Source organism: Aedes albopictus, chromosome 3 (assembly GCF_035046485.1).
Source record: "Aedes albopictus strain Foshan chromosome 3, AalbF5, whole genome shotgun sequence".
NCBI classification, from domain to species: Eukaryota; Metazoa; Arthropoda; class Insecta; order Diptera; family Culicidae; genus Aedes; species Aedes albopictus.
Window position 1 is genome coordinate 229,607,599 of NC_085138.1, and position 24,788 is coordinate 229,632,386.

At 40.1% G+C, this 24,788-nt stretch overlaps 2 protein-coding genes across 11 annotated transcripts in view; both read right to left on the reverse strand.

Moving 5' to 3' along the window:
• The window catches only part of LOC109400336 (somatomedin-B and thrombospondin type-1 domain-containing protein), a 541,334-nt gene that overhangs the window by 275,384 nt on the left and 241,162 nt on the right, over nucleotides 1–24,788 (reverse strand). The window lies entirely within an intron of this gene.
• LOC109405215 (uncharacterized) overlaps nucleotides 1–24,788 on the reverse strand; it is a 214,918-nt gene that overhangs the window by 6,877 nt on the left and 183,253 nt on the right. The window contains exon 4 of the mRNA XM_029868341.2: nucleotides 15,044–15,233. Within this exon, the coding sequence (XP_029724201.2) occupies nucleotides 15,044–15,233 (190 nt within the window). The remainder of the gene's footprint in view (nucleotides 1–15,043; nucleotides 15,234–24,788) is intronic.

Sequence of the window (24,788 nt, forward strand, 5' to 3'; positions counted from 1 at the left end):
CGGTCTTAGCCCGAAACCAGCCCCCCCCCTCAAGGTGACCATGTGGTTTATGCATGGCCCCTATATGTACGATGCAGCTTACTTCTCCATCCATTTGTTCGACATCTTTCAACTTTAGTTGGACGTCCTCCAACTCCAAAGTTCGCTTCAAATCTATTTCGATGAGGTCACGAATTTTGATACTACTGGATCTGGAAAATGAGTGTTGATATTTTTTCGAAAGTTCATCATCGTTTGCCATGTACTAGAATATAAAATTTGTGTTCTTGCTTAACACATATCCGCCCAGCGTCCTATTTATAGAACAGATGCCCCGAACGCCCAGCGTCCTATAAATAAGACAGCCCTTTGGATGTGAATATCTCCAGAATTATGCAAAATTTTAGAATACTTTCTTCAGAGAAGATGTTCTCCCCACCCGTACCTTGCTCATAGTGAACAATATAGTACGTGACTGGTTCACTAGGTGGCGAAAACGATGCTGCAAAGAATGCATATTGTCACAATCTGGGAGCCTGAGCATCATTTCCAATGCGAAAAAAAAGTATTTCCCTGGAATCTTGACAATGGTTTATAATTTACAGTTCATTTCTTCGGCAGAGTTGTTAATCACACATTCCTTAGGATGTGGAGGTGGTAGCAAGGATATTTAAATTCAAGATAACGACTTAGGTTCCAAGATGGCGATAAAAACTCCAGAATATACTTCGGATACTTCGGATACTATGCAATATGGGTATCTATCGATCAGGCTTCACAAGTAGAACTCAAAAATGAATATCCGACGCCTTTTTGAAATCAAAGATGGCGGACCATATTAAATATGGCGGCCATTAAATGGCAGTTTAATCTATAATACCATGCAATATGGGTACATATCTATCGATCGGGCTTGATGAGTAGAAATCAAAAATCGATATTTTACGCCATTTTGAAATCCAAGATGGTGGACCATATCCAAGATGGCGGCCACGGAAGGGTAGTTTGATCCATAATACCATGCAATATGGGATCGATCGATCGGGCTTCATGAGAAGAAGTCAAAAATCGAAATTTTACCCTATTTCGAAAACCATGATGGGTATCTATCGATCAGGCTTCATGAGTAGAAGTCAAAATCGATATTTGACCCTATTTCGGAATCAAAGATGGCGGACCATATCCAAGATGGCACCCATGGCATGGTAGTTTGAGCCACATGCAATATGGGTATCTATCGATCGGGCTTCATGAGTAGAACTCAAAAATGAATATCCGACGCCATTTTGAAACCCAAAATGGCGGACCATACCCAAGCTAGTGGCCACGGAATGGTTGAGCTATAATACCATGCAATATGCGTATCTAAAGGGTAGATGGTAGGGTAGCGGGTAGGATAAAAGGTGGAGCAGACGGTCGGGTAGAGGGTTTGGGTGAATGATAGAGTAGAGGGAGTTGAGTAGAAGGTTAGGGTAGAGAGTAGGGTAAACGGTACGATTAAGCACAATATAGACTAGTGGGTACGGTAAAGGATATGGCAGTGGTTATAATAGAGGATAGTTTAGAGGGTAGGGGAGATGGTAGGGTTGAAGGTTATGATAGAGCGTAGGATAGAAGGTTGGAATAGAGGGCAAAGAAGATAGTATGGTAGAGGCTAGAGAATAGGGTGAAGAATTGAGATGAGATTAGATGAGCTGAAGTTCTTTTTTGAGATACCTTAAGGAATTTTTTGCAGGATTTCTTCAGGCATTCCTTTCGAGAATCTTCTCAGGTTTATTCCCGAGATTCCTTTAAATATTGCTTCCGAGATTGCTGTATGGATTGTTCTGGAGTTCTCTTCAGGGATTTTTGCAAGCGTTGTTTTGGTAAATCCTGAAAGGATTGTGTTAGTTATTCTTTCCTGCATTCTTTCAGGGATTTGAGCTGGAATTCCTTCAAAGATTCCTTCCACGATTCCTGCTGTTTTTCCTTAAGGGATCCCTCCCGAAAAAAAATAAATAAATGTTTCTTCCGAGATTGCAACCCTAGATCATAGAGACATCTTCTATGGTTCTTGCAGGAATGTCTGCTCAGCTTCTGGCCGGTATTGCTGTCATGATCTCTCTAAGGAATACATCAGGTATTCTTTACGGGATTCCTTCAGGAATAACTTCAGGGATTTCTGCCAGAATTGCTTTAGAAAATCCTGAAAGGATTCTTTCAGAAATTTTACCCAGCATTATTTAACGGATTTCTTCTGGAATTACTTCACAGATTAATTTAAGTATACTTTCAAAGTGTTCTGTCGAAACATATTCAGAGAATCCTAATGGAATTCTTTCTATGAGCCGGGATCCTCGCTCGGGATTTATACAGCAATTCCTCCCGGGATTTCTTCTGTAATTATTTCAGGGATTCCTACCAAGCTTTCAGTTGAGATTCCCTCAGAACTCTACCAGATATGACTCTCAGAATTCCTTCTGTATATCCTCCCGGGATTCATTCGGGGATTTCACATTATCTTCTCAATGTAACTTTGATAGTGCCCGGAATAACACCATAAAATTCACATATTGTTCACGAATAAACAATCATGGAGTAGTACAAACATAAGTGGAGAAGCCGTGTAGAGTATATCTGGTTGAAATTTTATATCAAAACATGGAATGATGATGAACCTGGGCGTGTTAGTAGATTACCTGTAAATACGAGATACCAAAGACGACCATATAGTTGAGGTCGAAATACGTATCTGTCAAAAGAGATAATTTAAATGGAACATTACTTAACACGATTTTGTTTTTTTAAATATAAAAAAGGTCTGAAAAGTTTACGTATGGTGAGTACGTAAAGAGAGTTTGTGGGGTGCTGAAGGAAAAACTCAATTACTTTATTAGAAATAATTATCTGTGTAAAATCTTACTTCTAAAGTATTTTAAAGTTTGCTTATGCCACACATAGTGAGCTCTCTTTATTTGATTTGTTAAAAAAATGAGAAATATTGAACACTGCAGTCGAAAATGCATGAAATTACAAGAACCATGCATTGCATACTTTTAGGCGTTTATCGGGTTATATTTCTGCCCCAATTTATAAGTCCTTTTTCTATTCTTTTTGAGTTGTTATCACCTCTCTCACTTGTTTAGAACTGCATTTTATCTATACGGATCAGAATATAACGATAGCGTAGAAGTTGTGCTGAAATAGAACTCAAGAAAATTACCAGATATTGAGGACCTACAATGAAGAATTTTTTTGGAACTACACCATAGACTTCCATTTTTTTCATCAAATCATGCTTATTTTATTGGAACTTGACATTTGATAACAAATTTATTTGAAGATTCAAATTCAAAGACACATTGGGCGTTAACGGGTTAACCAGGCGCAAGATACCTTAATATCTAGCTTTGCTTAAACCAAGTCGTGTTTTTAACATTAAGGAAGACTCAACAAAAGTAGTTTCCGGCGGTTGTTATCTTTCTAATGTGGCCAAAGTATTTTTGTCCATGCCTCACCGCCATTTCGCAGTCTTTTTAGAAGCTTCCTAACTGCAAAGTTCTTACTTTTATAAGCCGCCTTTTCAGCAACTCCCAAAAATGATTAAGATGAGCCTTTCTGACCAAGATCGGGTCGTATTTAGGCTTTTGTTTTTCGAGAGAGGTTTTCGAATTATTTTGTTTTCTGTCCGACACTGCCATGGGTAACTGGTTTTGTGATTGATGACTTCGTTGCTGGTAAACCAGATTTGGAACGTTCAACAGATGTTGTCTGCAAGACACATAAATTATTAACGAAAATGTAACATGTGTTACAACGAAAATAAATTGTATACATTTTATTTTCTGTGTTTTAAGAATTTGTGGTGTGAATATAGTCGCCCTATTATCCAATCCCTTGCACTCGACTATAACCTCAACACCTTGTCGTACTTCCCATTCTATTGTAGAATTACATTTCCATAGTTTCTCGACCAAAATCTGTACGACTACCCAAGTTGCACATATCAATGATTTAGTTGTATTAAGTCCAAATCACATGTTTTTAGCTACAGTTGAAAAATGACGGTTGAATTTCAACGATCAAAGTGATGTTTTTATTGTTTATGTGTATATCCCACCTGCTTTTGTTCGGATTTAAGCTAAATCCTAGTCATCTGTTACTGTGTAACGAAATTCATGCACCAGACAGCGATCTCTCTGACATTGTAAGAGTAAGCATCGGCCATCGACAAGCAAAATATCTACCGAGAAGACAAGAGTGCGCTTTGCGTTCCCACTTTCCCAGATAGATTCTAGCTCAAAACCATGTGGCGTGTGTGGTGTGGTGGCTAATATGCGAACCGGAGCGAAGAAGTTGGGATTTGTGCAACGTTGTGTAAGCATTCTGCTCTGCGCTCGCTCCAATGCAATGCAATGTGTTCACGTTACACATGTTTACGTTTGGATTTCTACACCGGCTGCACGTGACTGGAGTCGGAGATGAGCTTTATCAGCGGGAATATGGTATTTGCTTTTCAATGAAATCATCCCGACGGAAAGACAGACCTAAAGCTCTCGCGAAGCTACCTGCTAACAGATTGTGCTATTTTATATCCGTAGTTTTTTTTTCAATAAGTGTAATATCCTAGATCTGCAACATCTCAACTATTTTTTGTGGATTCTGAGTTTTTATTGAATGGAATGCTTTTATCCACTTGTCAGTATACAACCAGATTAGGTTAATTGGATTGAATTACATTCTCAAGTAAAACAAATAGCGCCTTAGAAATATAGAAGTTCAAAAGTTTGCTAGATCTTCTCAACAATTGGTATTAAAGACTGCTCTCAATTATCCGGAGTTCCATTGAAAAATTTCCTAAATATTTATCCAGCAATCGGAATGCCAAACAACGATGAAATTCTTAATAATTACTAGTTAGTTTTAGTTTCAGAAAATACCAAAATATCAACTTCAACTTTATAAGAGCGAGAAACTAGCAAAAAAAAAATGTTTTCTTGTATAAAACTTGGATGGAACCTGAAAAACCTTGATCTGAGTGAATGTGATCTAATTTGAATGCAACGTTGGTCCATCCTATTATGTATCTCGCGTTTAGCTACATATGGGTGTATCAGGTATCAGGTATCAGAAGGCCGGCTCCAGAGGCATGTTATCCTCCATTTGGGGCATTTGTGCCATCGCCAAAATAACAGCCTATTTCATCATCTACCTGAGGGAAAAGGAAGGAAAAAGGATTTGGATGGGGATAGGGACAGGTAGGGAAATAGGAAAAATACCCTGGAAGAGGGTACTAACGCACAAGCGTACCACAATGGGTTCAAACAGCGCCCTGAAAAGGGCATTGTAATAACGCATAAAGCGAAAGAGAGCCTATAGCTCTTTACCACAGCGAGTTAAGAACAACAGAATATCCTGAAGATTCAGGTTTCTGAAGTCAGTTCCACTTAATAAGTGTTTTTCGAGTAACGCAGTTGTGCAAAAACTGGAGAGTTACATATCAAATGATACGAAGTTCCATAATCGGATTCACAGCTATCACAGGCAAATGAATCAGCTTGCTGAATATTCGCCATGTGATAGCTGAGTCGGCAGTGGCCAGTCAATGCTTTGACCAGCATGCTGCAATTCTGTTTAGACAGATTAGTTAGATACTTCGCTACCCCTAGAGATGGCTCAGCACTATACAATTTGGTTTGACGACATGACTCCAAACTATTCCAATATTGTCTGTATTGAGTGACAGCCCAGGTGTGAATCTGAAGCTTAATCCAACACTTCGATATGTATCGGAATAGCTGGCTCAGGGTCAATGAAGTCATGTGATGCTCCAGAGCGAGCTAACTCATCAGCCAATTCATTTCCAGCGATGGAAGAATGACCAGGTACCTATAGAAGGTGAACAGCGTTTGCTGAATTCAGCTCCTCGATTTGAGTTCGACAAGCGATAACTATCTTCGACCTGGAGTTGGCCGAAGCAAGTGCTTTAATAGCAGCCTGGCTATCTGAACAGAAGTATATTACTTTGCCCATTACGTGCTGCTGAAGTGCTGATTGCACTCCGCACATAAGAGCAAAGATTTCGGCCTGAAAAACGGTGCAGTGTCTACCAAGTGAGTAAGACTGATACAGCCTTAGCTCACGAGAATAAACACCAGCACCTGCTCGACCTTCGAGAAGGGAGCCATCAGTGTAAGATACGATGCCGTCTGAAATACTTCTTTCCAGATAACCAGATGTCCACTCTTCCCGGGAAGGGAATTTCGTGGAAAATGTCCTATATGGTAAATTACAAGCAATTATAAGATCACTTGGAGCAAGGACAATTTTGTCCCAATTCCCCAAAAGTGAAAACAACGAGGTGTGTGTTGATGTGCGGTTCACAGGAGTTTCCTCTAGTAGACCGAGTACCCGTAACCGGTAAGTGCAAGAAAGTGCTTGTTGTTTGAGATGAATGTGTAGTGGGGCAACGTCAAAGAGAACTTCGAACGCTGCCGTGGGAGTTGAAGAGAACGCTCCAGATATCGCCATTAGCACATCCTTTTGCCACCACACAAGACATCCATAAGCCAATATTGGCCGAACCACAGTTGTGTAAATCCATTTGATATACTTGGGTTTAAGACCCCAAGTTGTACCAAAAGTAAGCCGGCATTGCCTGAAGGCCATACAAGCTTTCTTGATTCTGAACTCAATGTGAGGTGTCCAGGAAAGCTTGGAATCAAGAATGACTCCAACGTACTTTACCTGTTCAGTCACATCGATTTCAGAATCAAAGAGACGCAAAGGTCGGACGCCATTACGGTTTCGCCTTTCCGTGAAAAGAACAATAGATGTTTTACTTGGATTAACCGAAAGGCCATATTGGCGACACCAACCCTCAACTACCTGAAGAGCGTTTTGCATTAGGTCTAAAAGTGTGCTGATGCACATACCGACTAACAATGTTTGGTAGTCTTCGGCAAAACCATAAGTAGGAAAACCGCTATTATTGAGTTGCCTCAATAGCATATCTGCTACGAGATTCCACAAAAGTGGTGATAAGACTCCCCCTTGGGGGCATCCACAAACACTCAATTTCCTAATCCCTGCTAGACGCAATGTCGAGAAGAGATATCGGTCTTTGAGCATTTGGTGAATCCAATTGGAAATCATTGGAGATTTACCATGACTCCGTGCGGCTTCCAATATGGCATCGAAAGGCACGTTGTCAAAGGCACCCTCGATATCTAAGAAAACACCCAAACAAGATTGCTTTTGAGCGAATGCTTTCTCGATATCGTAAACAACCTTGTGTAAAATAGTCACAGTGGACTTACCAGATTGGTAGGCATGTTGGTTCACATGAAGAGGCACGTTGGCCAGATGAACATCACGGATTTGATGATCCACAATGCGTTCTAAGCATTTCAGACGAAAAGAGGTCAAACTGATAGGTCTGAAACTCTTTGCTTCTTCATACGACGCACGATCCACTTTCGGAATAAACTTTACAGTAATATCCCTCCAGGAGTTGGGAATATACCCTGTAGCAAAACTGCAAACAAGTAGTTTTTTCAAAACATGTTTGAAATAATCAAATCCCTTCTGAAGCAAAATAGGATAAATCCCATCTGCCCCAGGAGATTTGAAAGGAGCAAATCTATTAAGAGCCCACTCAACCGATTCTATAATTACAATACTCCGAGCCGAAGCTAAAGAATCATAACTACAAGAAAAGACATCAGGATCATCTGAAGATGTAATATCCACACATCCAGGGAAGTGTGTGCTAAAAAAGCATTGCAGAACTTCCTCATTAGAGGAAGTTAGATCGCCATTTGGCAAACGAAGTTCGTTCGTCCGGAAATTTCGCAAGGATTTTGTTTAACCGACTGACTTCACTCAAGCTGGAAACATTTGTACAAAGGTTTTTCCAGCCGGATCGTTCAGCAGACCGGAGAGCTTTCCTGTAGGCCTTGCGAGCCGACCTGAAAGCATTCGAAACAGCCGAACGTCGTCTGTTCCAACTCTTTCTACATTGTTTCCTGAGTTTCGCCAGATCAGAGTTCCACCAAGGGGTTCCTCTTGTGATCTTCACAGACCGTAAAGGGCATGCTTCTTCAAAAGCTTCCATGATGAAGGTCGTTGTAGTATCAACGGCATCATCTAAATCACTTGGAGTGTCAATGGATGGTGAATATCCATGAAATTTGGCTGCAACCAAATCAGTATAAAGATCCCAGTTTGTTGACCGAGGATTCCTGAAACGCAATGTTTGCGAAGTAACATTTAAATGTTCAAAAAAGATATAGCGATGGTTAGATAAAGATTCTTCATCTGACACATGCCAATTGGTCAGCTCGTGACTAATTCTGCTAGAGAAAAGCGACATATCTAACACTTCCTCTCTAGCAGATACCATGAAGGTTGGGCGGTTGCCTATGTTAAGTAATGCAAGATCTGTACTACTTAAGTACTCCATTAAACTGGAGCCTCTCAAGTGAATGTCTGAGCTGCCCCAGATGATATGGTGAGCATTAGCATCACTGCCAACAATTAGCGGAAGGCCTTTTGAAGTGCAGTATGCGATGACTTGTTTGAAAGCTTCCGTAGGGGATGGTTTAACATGCGGTAAATACACAGAACAATAGATGTATTTCCTGCTGAGGTTTCCAACAGATACATCAATTGTGATAGCACATACATCTCTGGTGGTTAGTTCAGAGATGAGTGTAGCAACTATTGCGTTGTTGACAAGCACGCAGGCTCGAGGCATGACACGCGAGTTTGCCATTTCATGTTTACTGAAAGTGGCAAACACCGGGTTCACAAGGTTTCCTAGACAGAAATTTCCCTTACGAAAGTAAGGTTCTTGTACCAAGGCCACTTGGGCTGATGTCCATCTAGCTGGCAGGACACTTTTCATAAAATCAAAAAAAAAAGACCGTTAAGTGAGTGTACCAAGTGCGTACCATAGCGTACCTAACGGGATTTTGAACGTACCTGACGAATTCTTCGAAAACAGGTGTCCTGCTGGATAGATGGTGGTTTTTTCGAAAATCTCCATGAATCTTTCCGACGCTAAGATTTTCTGCATGTTCCAACAGCGTACCTTCCGAATCTGACCTCCTTTTTTAACGTACCTCAAAATTTCCCATACTTTCTTACATAAAACTTTTCAAATTACATTATATGTTTAATAAAACAGCTTCATTTCATTCCTTGTAAAATTCTAGGTATGTTTGACCTAAAAAAGTTTATACTTAAGTTCAAATTTGACTAATTTATGGCAAAAAACGTATTTTAAATAGGTTTAAGCAATATACTTGATAAACTCCTGAAAGTATGCTAACCAAGTATCATTGCAAATAAAAGCCTAAATGTATGCAATAGGAAAAACACAAAAACAGCTCTAAGAGATAACTGACTGGTAATAACATAACATATTGATTGAACATAATATAAAATGAAAATAATACGAAAATAGATAATTTCGTTGAAAATTTCTCGTAAGTAATATAAATCTCACTTAACTTAACTTAATTTCATCCCAGCAGCATTGCTAGAAGTATAAAATATGTTTTGCAAATATTCACATTCAACGTACCTCGAAAATAATTGACTTAGTTAAACGAATTCGTGTTATATAAGAGAATAAGTGAAAATTATGCTTCTTCAGAGAAATCTGTTAGTTATGTTGCATAAATCTCACTGAATTGTTAATAACTCGACTTGGTATTATTGTTGGATGTTTAAAATATGTTTTGCAAGTATTCACATTCAACGTACCCCGAAAATAATTGACTTAGTTGAACTAAATCGTGTAATATAAGAGAATAAGTGAAAATAATGCTTCTTCAGAGAAATCTGTTAGGTACGTTGCATAAATCTCACTGAATTGTTAATAACTCGACTTGGTATTATTGTTGGATGTATAAAATATGTTTTGCAAGTATTCACATTCAACGTACCTCGAAAATATTTGACTTAGTTGAACTAATTCGTGTTATATAAGAGAATAAGTGAAAATTATGCTTCTTCAGAGAAGTCTATTAGGTACGTTGCATAAATCTCACTGAATTGTTAATAACTCGACTTGGTATTATTGTTGGATGTATAAAATATGTTTTGCAAGTATTTACATTCAACGTACCTCGAAAATATTTGACTTAGTTGAACTAATTCGTGTGATATAAGAGAATAAGTGAAAATTATGCTTCTTCAGAGAAATCTATTAGGTACGTTGCATAAATCTCACTGAATTGTTAATAACTCGACTTGGTATTATTGTTGGATGTATAAAATATGTTTTGCAAGTATTCACATTCAACGTACCTCGAAAATATTTGACTTAGTTGAACTAATTCGTGTTATATAAGAGAATAAGTGAAAATTATGCTTCTTCAGAGAAATCTATTAGGTACGTTGCATAAATCTCACTGAATTGTTAATAACTCGACTTGGTATTATTGTTGGATGTTAAAAATATGTTTTACAAGTATTCACATTCAACGTACCTCGAAAATAATTGACTTAGTTGAACTAATTCGTGTTATATAAGAGAATAAGTGAAAATAATGCTTCTTCAAAGAAATCTGTTAGGTACGTTGCATAAATCTCACTGAATTGTTAATAACTCGACTTATTATTATAGTTGGATGTATAAAATATGTTTTGTAAGTATTCACATTCAATGTACCTAGAAAAAAATTGACTTAGTTGAACTAATTCGTGTTATACAAGAGAATCCAACAATAATACCAAGTCGAGTTATTAAAAATTCAGTGAGATTTATGCAACGTACCTAATGGATTTCTCTGTAGAAGCATAATTTTCACTTATTCTCTTATATAACACAATTTAGTTCAACTAAGTCAAATATTTTCGAGGTACGTTGAATGTGAATACTTGCAAAACATATTTTAAACATTCAACAATAATACCAAGTCGAGTTATTAACAATTCAGTGAGATTTATGCAACGTTCCTAACAGATTTCTCTAAAGAAGCATAATTTTCACTTATTTTCTTATATGACAGGAATTAGTTCAACTAAGTCAAACATTTTCGAGGTACGTTGAATGTGAATACTTGCAAAATATATTTTATACATCCAACAATGATAACAAGTCGAGTTATTAACAATTCAGTGAGATTTATGCAACGTACCTAATAGGTTTCTCTGAAGAAGCATAATTTTCACTTATTCTCTTATATAACACGAATTAGTTCAACTAAGTCAATTATTTTCGAGGTACGTTGAATGTGAATACTTGCAAAACATATTTTAAACATCCAACAATAATACCAAGTCGAGTTATTAACAATTGAGTGAGATTTATGCAACGTACCTAATAGGTTTCTCTGAAGAAGCATAATTTTCACTTATTCTCTTATATAACACGAATTAGTTCAATTAAGTCAAATATTTTCGAGGTACGTTGAATATGAATACTTGCAAAACATATTTTATACATCCAACAATAATACCAAGTCGAGTTATTAACAATTCAGTTAGATTTATGCAACGTACCTAATAGATTTATCTGTAGAAGCATTCACTTATTCTCTTATATAACACGAATTAGTTCAACTAAGTCAATTATTTTCGAGGTACGTTGAATGTGAATACTTGCAAAACATATTTTAAACATCCAACAATAATACCAAGTCGAGTTATTAACAATTCAGTGAGATTTATGCAACGTACCTACTAGATTTATCTGTAGAAGCATTCACTTATTCTCTTATATAACACGAATTAGTTCAACTAAGTCAATTATTTTCGAGGTACGTTGAATGTGAATACTTGCAAAACATATTTTATACATCCAACAATAATACCAAGTCGAGTTATTAACAATTCAGTGAGATTTATGCAACGTACCTAATAGATTTCTCTGAAGAAGCATAATTTTCACTTATTTTCTTATATGACAGGAATTAGTTCAACTAAGTCAAACATTTTCGAGGTACGTTGAATGTGAATACTTGCAAAATATATTTTACACATCCAACAATGATAACAAGTCGAGTTATTAACAATTGAGTGAGATTTATGCAACGTACCTAATAGGTTTCTCTGAAGAAGCATAATTTTCACTTATTCTCTTATATAACACGAATTAGTTCAATTAAGTCAAATATTTTCGAGGTACGTTGAATATGAATACTTGCAAAACATATTTTATACATCCAACAATAATACCAAGTCGAGTTATTAACAATTCAGTGAGATTTATGCAACGTACCTAATAGATTTCTCTGAAGAAGCATAATTTTCACTTATTCTCTTATATAACACGAATTAGTTCAACTAAGTCAATTATTTTCGAGGTACGTTTAATGTGAATACTTGCAACACATATTTTATACTTCTAGCAATGCTGCTGGGATGAAATTAAGTTAAGTTAAGTGAGATTTATATTACTTACGAGAAATTTTCAACGAAATTATCTATTTTCGTATTATTCTCATTTTATATTATGTTCAATCAATATGTTATGTTATTACCAGTCAGTTATCTCTTAGAGCTGTTTTTGTGTTTTTCCTATTGCATACATTTAGGCTTTTATTTGTAATGATACTTGGTTAGCATACTTTCAGGAGTTTATCAAGTATATTGCTTAAACCTATTTAAAATACGTTTTTTGCCATAAATTAGTAAAAATTGAACTTAAGTATAAACTTTTTTAGGTCAAACATACCTAGAATTTTACAAGGAATGCAATGAAGCTGTTTTGTTAAACATATAATGTAATTTGAAAAGTTTTATGTAAGAAAGTATGGGAAATTTTGAGGTACGTTAAAAAAGGAGGTCAGATTCGGAAGGTACGCTGTTGGAACATGCAGAAAACCTTAGCGTCGGAAAGATTCATGGAGATTTTCGAAAAAACCACCATCTATCCAGCAGAACACCTGTTTTCTAAGAATTCGTCAGGTACGTTCAAAATCCCGTTAGGTACGCTATGGTACGCACTTGGTACACTCACTTAACGGTCTTTATTTTTGATTTTATGAAAATTGTCCTGCCAGCTAGATGGACATCTTGGGCTGTACTATTTTGCATAAGTCTGCGAAGGTTGATCGTTGCTGTTCTTTTATGCTGAAGATTGATCTGAGCTATCCTAACCGTAGCCACTACCCAAACTAGGTAAGATTAAACTCTTCGCAACAACAGCACAACAAAGAACAGCAACAATAAAACCAAATCGGTATCGATTGGAAAACGCCAATGGCGAGGATACACAGAATACACTGTAAATCGCATAATGCGAAACCATATAGGTGAAAATTTAAACTAATTAACAACATCTTCATAATCCCGCCCTTATTTAGCCTCAAGTGAGACTAAAGAAGGGCAGCTGATTGTCTCGGAGAAACACAAGGTCCACTGCACCATTGCTCCGGTTAGCGCAGTAAGGGGTACATACTGTGGAGGGCGCCCTGGTACTCCACAGGCCCCGTTAGCGGTTAGGTTTTTATTAGACCCCCCCCCCCCCCGCCCATCCATTCTTAGGCACGGTAAGCATAAAGCCGCATCACACCATGAATTAAAGGTCACCTGTTGGTGGATTCTTACCACCGGAACAGGCGGTCCGTAGTGTTATTCTTAGTCAATTGAGACAATCGCTACCGACACTACACAGCTATCTAGGCTGATCGAGAAAAGAAGTTAATATTGATGATCAACTTCATACGGACTCGAAAAGCCAGTACAGATTGTGCTATTTTATATACGTATTTTTTTTTGTTCATTAAGTGTAATATACCAGATCTGCAACATCTCAACCATTTTTTGTGGATTCTGAGTTTTTATTGAATGGAATGCTTTTATCCACTCGTCAGTATACAACCAGATTAGGTTAATTGGATTGAATAACATTCTCAAGTAAAACAAATTGCGCCTTAGAAATATAGAAGTTCAAAAGTTTGCTAGATCTTCTCAACAATTAGTATTAAAGACTGCTCTCAATTATCCGGAGTTCCATTGAAAAATTTCCTAAATATTTATCCAGCAATCGGAATGCCAAACAACGATGAAATTTTTAATAATTACTAGTTAGTTTTAGTTTCAGAAAATACCAAAATATCAACTTCAACTTTATAAGAGCGAGAAACTAGCAAAAAAAAAAAATGTTTCCTTGTATGAAACTCGAATGGAACCTGAAAAATCTTGATCTGAGTGAATGTGATCAAATTTGAATGCAACGTTGGTTCATCCTATTACAGGTACTCTTCGATATAACGTACAAAAAAGTTTTCTCTTTGTACGTTATATCGAAGTGTACGTTATATCGAAGCAGAGAAAAATTTAATATTTCTTATGCTAGTATTGATGTATTCGACGTGAAATTAATTCCAAATAATGATTTCGGAGAAATTCACAAAACCAATAATGAAAAACTTGAGTTTTGACGAAAAAGTCATTTCGTTTTTTGTGCTTCGATATAACGTACATTTTGCTTCGATATAACGTACACTAATTTTTTCCCCAAATTGCGCTAATTCTGGGTAACAAGGCAAATGCTGCAACAAAACATTGATTTGAATGATTTCGTAGTTTATCTAACGGTTATTCGTGGGAAAAATACTAATTTCCAATATTGTACGTTATATCGAAGCAAAATGTACGTTATATCGAATTCGCTATATCGAGGGTACGTTATATCGAAGATTACCTGTATGTATCTCGCGTTTAGCTACATATGGGTGTACGTGCAGTGATCGAAGAAACATTATCCCGGCCGGATCATTAACTTAAGATAAAATTGATCACTTTGGCTACGCCCATATGAACCTGAAGCGAGAAACCTATTCATCTTCGTGCATTCAAACATTCAACTCAAATGTCCAGAAGTGCTAGTCAAAACACGTGCACTATTCGCTCAATTTATAAAGCACACGAGACCTAACCCTTTCAACACGAATAAGTTTCATTGAAAAAGGAATGAAATTGAAAACCTCTCTCAACCCTCAAGTTTGATACATCCCCAGTCCCCCCACCACCGCACCGTCAGAATCCCTTCCCCGTGAAAGCATGCACAACCGACCGAAACGTGCTTTGACCGCCAGCAGCGTCATCATCCTTGTCGGATACTCACCCATCTGTCGTCGGTTTATGTTCGTGGAAGGTGTTTTGCAGACTCCGCAACCGTTGTTGTTGCTGCTGGATGTGCTCGCTGCCGCCCCGGTTGCCACCAGTTATACCCGCGCCCGCGGTCATGTTGTTTTTGTGGCTGCTCGTGCTCGTAGATAAGGTCACAGCAGCCACCGGTAGGAGTAGGGCCGTTTCTGCAACGAGAAATGGATATAAAGCTCCAAATATTAGTATTTGTCTTCAAACAGAAATGGAGCAAAATTACGGCTAGCTAAATGAGGTTTTTTGATGACTTGACGACGTGACGTTTGACTTGCAAGTAATGATGACTTTTGAATAAGTTTAGTCTGTTTTTGGTGGGAAAAGGTTCACGCTTTGCACACTGACCCGCAGTGCTGAAAAATTCATTTTGTAATATCTCAATTCAATCACCTACAGCTCATTTTAGAAGCTGAACCTGAGAACATGTTATATGAAAAACTTGTGCGGCTAGACCAGTTCTGCAAGAAAGTCACGGAAAAACCACTACTTTTCCAATATTTATGGTAAATATCACGGACTACCTTCGAAAAATCTCAATGATATTCACGGTGAATATCATTTGGCATTTTTCAAATGTAGTCCGTGACATTTACATCAAATATTCGAAAAATAGGGGTTTTTCCGTGACTTTCTTGCAGAACTGGTCCAGCCGCACAAGTTTTTCATATATCATATTCTCAGGTTCAGCTTCTGAAATGAGCTGTAGGTGATTGAATTTAGATATTACGAAATGAATTTTTCAGCACTGCTGACCCGGCATTGGGGGGTGGGACAAAAATGATTGCATGCAAAATTGAAACTGTTTAAAATGAAGCCCCTTTAAATAATTATGTAAACTAAGTAAAAAATAAATGTCACGATGTCCATCTTATTTGTATTTGTGTTTGTATTTGTATAACGGACTCGCGACAAAGGATTATACTCGGTATGTAGTACCGCATTGATGTATCTGTTGTACACTCTATTGAAGTTTTTTCATTAGTGCTCCTGCAAGACTGAGCGTCTGTTCCCCAGGTTAAGGGCGGCTCACAACAGCGTATGTTGCTATCTTAAGGGCAGCTGTTCAACGTTCGAGTGAAGGACTCTAAGCGTAACTGTGCAGCATAGTGCTTCGAACAGTTGGGGATTGGTGTCCACCCGGCCCTATTAGCCAACATTACAAAATTGAATCGTTTAGTCAGCAACACAACACTCCATGACGAAACCAATGGTGACGACCCCAGCGACCAATAAGAGCTTGCGATTGGAGGCTTGGTACGTGTACCTGCAGGTCTCTCAACGCCATTTAGAGTATCTGTAGATTCCCCGATCTACTGATTCGGAATGGTAGCAACGACATTCCATAGTTGCTATAACACAGATGAATTGCGAATTACTTTAATCGTGATGCGTGATCTACAGTGGTGTGTGATTGGTTGATTGCTAATCGACGAGAGAATGTAAATACTTCGTTCAGGTTGGGGATCGATCGATTCTTCAATCAATCGATTAATCAACGTGCGCAGCCCTCACTCTGGAAACACCAGACAGAAGACAAGGACGTTCGTCGGGGCCGTGATCAACACGTTCGCTTCATAAGCGGATGGTCATGGGTTTGATCCCAGCCCCGGCACTTTCGTCAGTTGCTCTTTCCCCCTGAGAGCAGCTGGCACTGACCCTCTTCTGAGCCCATGGCTCAAACGAACCCGGACAACCAACCACATCAACTAACAGCCAACAGTCACACATCAACATCCCGTGGTCATCATTCTACCATGATAGAGTAGAAAGTGAAAGCAGCGCAATGGATACCAGTTCGATATAGTTTAATTAGAATAGAATACATTTAGGCGCTGTACAAAGTACAGCTTCCGATTGGAATCGCTCACGCAGTGCCCTAGTGGACAAAAGAGCTTTAATTTAGGTTAAGTAATTAAAAAAAAAGAGAAGGACGCATTCTATGCGCAGCTCGAACGCTGCCCAAGTCACGACACCATGTTAATAGAAGACCTAAACGATCATGTAAACCAGGACGAGGAATTAAGATCGGCGATTGGTAATTCAGTCCCCATCAGTTCACGAACGAAAACGGCCATCGACTCATCGAATTCGCCGCCTGAAGAACATAGCCAAACGTAGTACATTTTTTTCATCTGAGCTTCCCATGAGCATCTGCAATAGCTACTTTTAAGGCCAGGCCCTAACTCCTTCCGGACCTGGGACCTTACCTGCGCTAAAGCATTGTGCAATCTTAAAGCATCCAATCTCCAGTCTAAAACATTGGGCAATCTGCAAGTTCCTCATAGGTGACCCTTCGCCCTCCAGCGATCCTACGAAAGGCAATCAAGGACTCAGACCATGACGAGGGAAGAACCCCACGATTATCCTCTTCAGTACTCTAGAAACTGGAGGAACTGCTATGCACTCCTCCAACTTTACAGTAGCTGGACAAGCAAATGTTCTAGCAATAAAATTTATTGTTGAAACTGTTGAAAATGTTGAAAATCACTGTTGAAAATGCTTTGACATCCATGTGCACAACAGAACATGTGCTTGATATTCATGTTACCCACAAAACAGACAAATTGGCCGGGATTCGTGAAAATCACCTTATAGGGCGATGTTGAAGACCGGTGGTTCTCTACGGACACGATACATGGACGATGCTCGAGGAGGACCTGCAAGCACTCGGAATTTTCGAGCGACGGGTGCTAAGGACGATCTTCGGCGGTGTGCAGGAGAACGGTGTGTGGCGGAGAAGGATGAACCACGAGCTCGCTGCACTTTACGGCGAACACAGTATCCAGAAAGTGGCCAAAGCTGGAAGGATACGGTGGGCAGGGCATGTTGCAAGAATGCCGGACAACAACCCTGCAAAGTTGGTGTTTGCTAACCATCCGGTTGGTACAAGAAGGCGTGGAGCGCAGAGAGCACGATGGGCGGACCAGGTGGAGCGTGATCTGGCGAGTGTTGGGCGTGACCGAGGATGGAGAGCTGCAGCTGCAAATCGAGTATTATGGCGGCAAATTGTTGATTCAGTATTATCATGAATTTGATGTGAACTAAGTAAATGAAATGAATGGCGATGTTGAACAGCAGGCATGAGAGTCCATCACCTCGTCGCAATCCCTGAACAAACTAGACAGATCGCCCGGAACTCTTACGCAGTTTCTTACACCGTCCTCCGTCAATATAATGAGCTTCCCGGAGAAGTCGTTCTCGTCCATGATTTTCCATACCTCTCTGTGGTCGATACTGTCGTACGCCGCCTTATAGTCGATGAGCAGGTGGTGCAATGGGACCTAGTATTTTCGACATTTTTGGAGGTTTTGCCGGACGGTGTCCGTTGTCGAGCGGCCGTCAACGAAGCCGACTTGATAACTTCCCACAAACTTATTAACTTTGGGTGAAAGACGACGGAAAATGGTCTGGGATGTCACTTTGTAGGCGGCATTCAATTGTGATCGCTTGGAAGCTCTCACAACTTGCCGGCTGTTCGGGTTCGTTCGGAAGTTGACCATCAATGTTAACTTCTTTTCCCGATCAGCCTAGATAGCTGTGTAGTGTCGGTAGCGGTTGTCTCAATTGGCTGAGAATAACACTACGGACCGCCTGATCCAGTGGTAAGAGTCCACTAAATAGGTGACCCCTAATTCACGGTGTTATGCGGCTTTATGCTTACCGTGCCAAAGAATGAATGGTTAGGGGGGTCTAATAAAAACCTAACCACAAACGGAGCCTGTGGAGAATTAGGGCGTCCTCCACAGTATTACGCCCTTACTGCGCTAACCGGAGCAATGGTGCAGTGGACCTTGCGTTTCTCCGAGATAATCACTTGCCCTTCTTAAGTCTCAAATTTGAGGCTAAATAAGGGCGGGGTTATTCAAATGTTGTTAATTAGCTCACATTACTGCCTATATGGGTTCGCTTAATGCGTTTTCGCCATTGGCGTTTTTCAATTGACACCGATTTGGTTCGTCGTTGATGTTTCCTTTTTGTGCTGTGATTGTGAAGAGTGTAATCCTGTCTAGTTTGGGTAGTGGCTACGGCAAGGAAACCTCAGATCAATTTTCAGCGTAAAAAGCGTATGTAGCCCAAGTGGATCTACTTCAAAAAGTTCATTTTCGTAAGGTAACTTCTGTGTAAAGTAAGGTTTTCTGTGAACCCAGCTTTGCTTTTTTCATTATAGATGAACTGTCGTGCCTCGAGCATGCTATATTTTAGAATAACGTTAACAGAATGTTTCAACCTTTCCTTATGGATGCCATCAAGCAAGCTCTTGTTTTCAGCATCTTTTCGCTGGTATTTTGCATCTGAAGTAGCTCAAACATTGATTTGAGATGCTTCAGTTTGATGGAATACTTAGGTAGTACAGTTCATGGTTAACTTAACATAGAATTGCACCTAACCCAACTCTGCATGAGCAGAATTTGTCATGAGTTGACTGTTTGGCATGTGTCAGATGAGGACTCTCCATTTGACCTTTTTGCACTTTAGAGTGTTCCTTCGCAAACTTTGCGTATTCAGGCGTCCCTGCTCAACAAGCTTGGGAACCTGTAATAATTGGTTGCGATCACATTTTATGGATAACTCGCTTCCATTGCTACTCTAAGAGAGTTTCATTATGGTTTTGTTATTACAACGCACTTCATTGTGGTATACCATATCTACTGCTTTGAAAGAAGCTTGTCCTCTGCGATCTGTGCAGACCGCAAGAGGTATTCCTGAATGGAACTCGGACCTGTTCAAGCTCTAAATATCTTCGGATAAACCAGTCTTTTGTATAGCTACGAATCTTTAGCTTCTACCCCGAGGATTGTAGCTATAGAATCGATTTAGTGGGCACTAAAAAGCTCTGCTTACTTCAAATCTCCTGGAGCAAATGGGGCTTTGTCCTAGTTTTCTCCAGAGGGATTTGAGTTTTTCAAACATGTTTTGAACTCTTGTAGTTTTCTATTGGGTATTTTCATGGCGTGAAATTACTCTGTAGTTTTATCCCGAAAGGGTGCGTGCGTTGTAAAAAGAAGGAATAAGTTCCAGATTTATCTGGTTACGTCGTTTTTTCTGAAATGCTCGAAACGCATTGTCGATTATCACATCTGTGATGTTCGTCTGGCTAACATGCCTGTTCATGTGAACTCACATGTCTCCCAATTTGGGATGTCCACAGTGACTCTTTTACACAAAGATGTATACGTTTTCAAGAAAGGTGATTTCTTGAATATTGAGGATGCTTTTGATGACGTGCCTTTCTATGTCATATTGAAAGTCGCATGACGTCGCAAGCTACCTCCAATGAGCTACATGCTCTTTTTACGCTTATGCGTTTTACAGTGTCCTTTTCAGGGCACTGATTAACCCCGTTGTGGTATGAGCTATGAGCTCTCGTTGCGCTTATGCGTTCATTCCCTCTTATAGGGCACCCCTTCCTATTTCATCACCTTTCCTTTTCCCAATTCCCATCCCTTGTCCCATTCTCCCTCAGGTAAATGATGAAATAGGCTCATATGTATGGCGATGGCACAAACGTCCCAAATGGAGGATAACGTGCCTCTGGAGCCAGCCTTCTGATACCTGATACCTGGTGCAATGGGACCTAGTATTTTCGACATTTTTGGAGGTTTTGCCGGACGGTGTCCGTTGTCGAGCGGCCGTCAACGAAGCCGACTTGATAACTTCCCACAAACTTATTAACTTTGGGTGAAAGACGACGGAAAATGGTCTGGGATGTCACTTTGTAGGCGGCATTCAATTGTGATCGCTTGGAAGCTCTCACAACTAATAGCCGATGCAGACAGGTGGCCAACTTCTCCGGACCCATCTTATTGAGTTCAGCTCCGATACCATCCTTACCAGCCGACTTTTTGTTCTTGAGCTGCTGGATAGTTTCCTTAACTTCCCTAACGTGGGTGTTGGCTCGTTGTCCCTGCTGTACTGACGTTGTCATTTCTCCCGCTGCATTGATCCTGCGTTCTCTGAACCATTCAGGTGTTGGTCGTAGTGCTGCTTCCACCTTTCGATCACCTCACGTCCGTCAGTCCTTATCCCTGCACATTTCGGCTCGCAGCACGAAGAATTTGCGGGATGCGTTAAGCTCCTGGTAGAGCTTTCGTGTTTTTTTTTGTAAACGGCACAGCAGTTTCATTTGTTTACATTCTGCTTCTTCCAGGCGGCGCTTTTTCTCCCGAAAGAAACGGGTCTTCTGTTTCCGCGTTCTGTTATATCGCTCCATGTTCTATCGGGTCTCGTGCTGCAGCATGACCGCCCTCGCTGCGTTCTTCTCTTCCACAATCTCTCTACAATCATCGTAGAACCAATCGTTCCTTCGGCTCCGTTCCACATACCCAACATTGGTCTCCACTGCGTTGTTGATGCTTTTATCGTACTCCATCAATCCTCGAGAGCGGCTTCATTGTGCTCGTTCTCGCCCGGCAATACAGCCTCGAGATTCTGCGCGTATGCGGTGACGACATCCGGTTGCTTGAGTCGTTCGGTACCGTACGTTATTGATAACAGAGAATTTTCGGCGCATTTTTCCCATCACCAGGTAGTGGTCAGAGTCGATGTTAGCGACACGATATGTCCTGACGTCAATAATGTTGGAGAAGTGCCGTCCGTCAATCATCCGTGGTCGATTTGGTATTCCGTCTGCTGTGGTGATGTCCAGGTGCAACAATAAGGCTGTACTGGAAATGGGTGCTACGCCATGTTCTTAGAGACGGCCGAATCAATCAGTCGTATGCCGTTTTCGTTCCTCAACTGGTGGGCGCTGAACTTTCCAATTGTCCGTCTTAATTCCACCTCCTGGCCAACCTGTGCGTTTAAGTCTACAATGATGACCTTTATGTTGTGTTTTGGGCAGTTATCGTACTCTCGTTCAAGCGTAGAATCCGTTCTTGTAATCATCACTGCTTCCAGAGTGTGGGCTGTGCACGTTTATTGTGCAAAAGCTGAAGAATCGACCCTTGACCTTCAACTTGCACATTTTTTCGTTGATCGGGCGCCAACCGATCACGCGCTCCTGCATATCGCTCATCACAATAAAAGCTGTTCCCAGCTCGTGTGTACGGTTACCTGTAAACGTTCGCACCGTTGATCCTGCCCAAACCCACCTCCAGCAGCGCTACAATGCCGAACCCGCGTTCCATCAGTACATCAGCAAGTATGCAGGGGCTCCTGATGAAATTAAGAGATCAGCAGTTCCACGTACCGAGTTTCCAATCGCAAGTCCCTGTAAGCATACGACCAGAGCTCCCACCGGGGTCGGTTACACGTTCTTCCCTAAGGTTCCCGGCCGGTGCCACTCGGAGGTAGGGATCGGAGTTGCATGAAAAGAGGCAAAAGGACCTTACAAGAGGTCTGAATCGCATTGCCAGCCTTGATGGCCTCCCAACTGCATCTCGCGTACTAAGCTCCATCGACGATGCCATCAGAAACCGAAATCAACAACAATTTGAGGATGTATATGAAGGCCGTTCGGCCACACACTACGAAGTAGCGGGGATGAAATCTGCAAGCAAGCGCTGAATTGGAATCCGACAGGACTTCGTAGCAGAGGCAAACCCAGAGGCTCATGGCGTCTTAACAAGGAAATTAAAGAAGTCGATAGGAATCTGGTCTGGGTTCTGGTCAAGGCTAAATTGAGCTGTCGCCTAGGATGAAGATCTATTATGTTGACCCAATGTACCCCCAGTGATGCAGGTTCAGCTGCGTTACCTGCACTGTGAGTAGTTAGCTGTGGCTTTTTTGAAGGCCGGGCATCTTCAGTCTCGCGTCCAGTGCTTGTTGTTCGTGAATTTCCCGGACCAAATCAAACACTTGGGAGAGTTTGTGCAGGCTTGCGCCTTTATGGATTCAGCCTCCACATCGCCTACAATGATTGTTCATGTTAGAGATCCTGGCTCCTCTAGATGACTTCTGAAATACAGTTACAGCAGCCAAGTCGAAGTAACGGTTGGTTCAACAAGAAGCGCAGTTGAGATGTGTCGAGATAATGATAGATGCCTTCTGACGGACCAACGTGAGCTGAAAGGTGGAAGCAGCACTTCGACGAACACATGAGTGATGCAGAGAATACAGGCACTTATAATCAAGGCATCGGAAGAAATGTGCACGGAGGATGGAGGGAACCAGTCAAGTCCCTTATCTGTGCAATTTCAATTGATATGGTCAATCACGGAAAAGCAACTAACGATTGCAAGGCCATTTAAAACGTCATGCTAATTTTTTGTCTTTTCATTGCAGCTGGCAATTTATCACTGGATTAGGTAAGTAAGCAATACTTTTTCCCAACGGCAATTACCGACAGCATTTCCCTGCGGGTCAAAATAGGCAAACCACAAGCAAAAGTCCAAATAAACAGGCCAGAGAGAGGACAACAACAAGTCCCACTGGTAACGGTGAATAATTGGTTTAGCAAAGCTGACCATTTCCCTGGAAACTGCATAATAAATTACCCTAACTTTGACCATAAAATGCTTGCTGACTATGACCATGGGCATTTGCTCTCCGGTGGCAAGTTGCAGCTACTTTTTTCTCAGGCTTGAACGGAGCAGACATACCACCACACATTGGCTCCTATTTGTGCTCGTTATGGCTTATGTGTTGCAAATTTTTCGCCTGTTTCTCGGTAGAATGAGGAATCAACCTCATTCATCAAGCTGGATAAAGTAGAAAGTTTTATCCTATACTCATACAGTATATATGTATATGCACCGAGGTAGTACGAATGTTCAATTGAACGAAACATGTTTCGTAATGAAGGTACCTTATTTTATTTGAGAATTATCAATGCCTTTAGATTTATGACTGCATCTATTTTGCTCTTCTCTTTTCGAATGTTACAGGACCACAGTTTTGTTTTCATACAAAGCACACATGGAGAACTAAACAAACAGAAACTCATTATGGCAAATGTAAAGATTCTCGGTCGGCCCAGAAACTTATTTTAACGGAAGTCTGATTTGGTTACCTTGGACGTAGATTTCCAACACGATGTAAACATGTAAAAACACAACGATTTGCGAACTACAAAATATTTGAACTAACCGTTAAAAAGTGAGCAGAGTGAGACGTCTATTTGTCTGTGCTGTAAATGTGAGGTCCTACAGAAGTCCGAACATTGACTCGGCTGATTATCTTGCAATCAAAAGAATTTGGGATCAACAGTTTATAGAAGTATATCCATGAAACAGATGGCAGTAACAGCGATGCAATTGATAAGTACCTACCATTCAGGATGCCAACATTAGTAATGGTTGTTTTTTTTTTTTTTATTTATGTGTATTTTAAATTAAATGCTAGTTCTATACTCAGTAATGGTTGTTGGATTTGACCAAATTCCGGCGAATCACGAATGAGAAGAATGCCATCCGGATGCTAGTAGCCGGTATGCGGCTCAACAAATAGTTTGGCGTAGGCTCAACGGAGCGAATCGTAATCCACCAAAATAAGTGTACAAGTAAGTATTGAAAACTACAAACAAAATAAAACCATTAATTAAGTTGAAAAGACCCGTTATAGAAAAATATTTTACATTATGTATTTGTTTGTAATTTACATCATCATGTACAAATATAAATTGGAGTACACTGAAGTTTTTTTTTACGACGGTAATGGTCCCGCGTAAAAAAAAACCGCGTAAAAAAAACCGCGTTATTTCAAGACCCGTCGTAAAAAAAATCGCGTTATTTCAAGACCCGTCGTAAAAAAAAACCGCGTTATTTCAA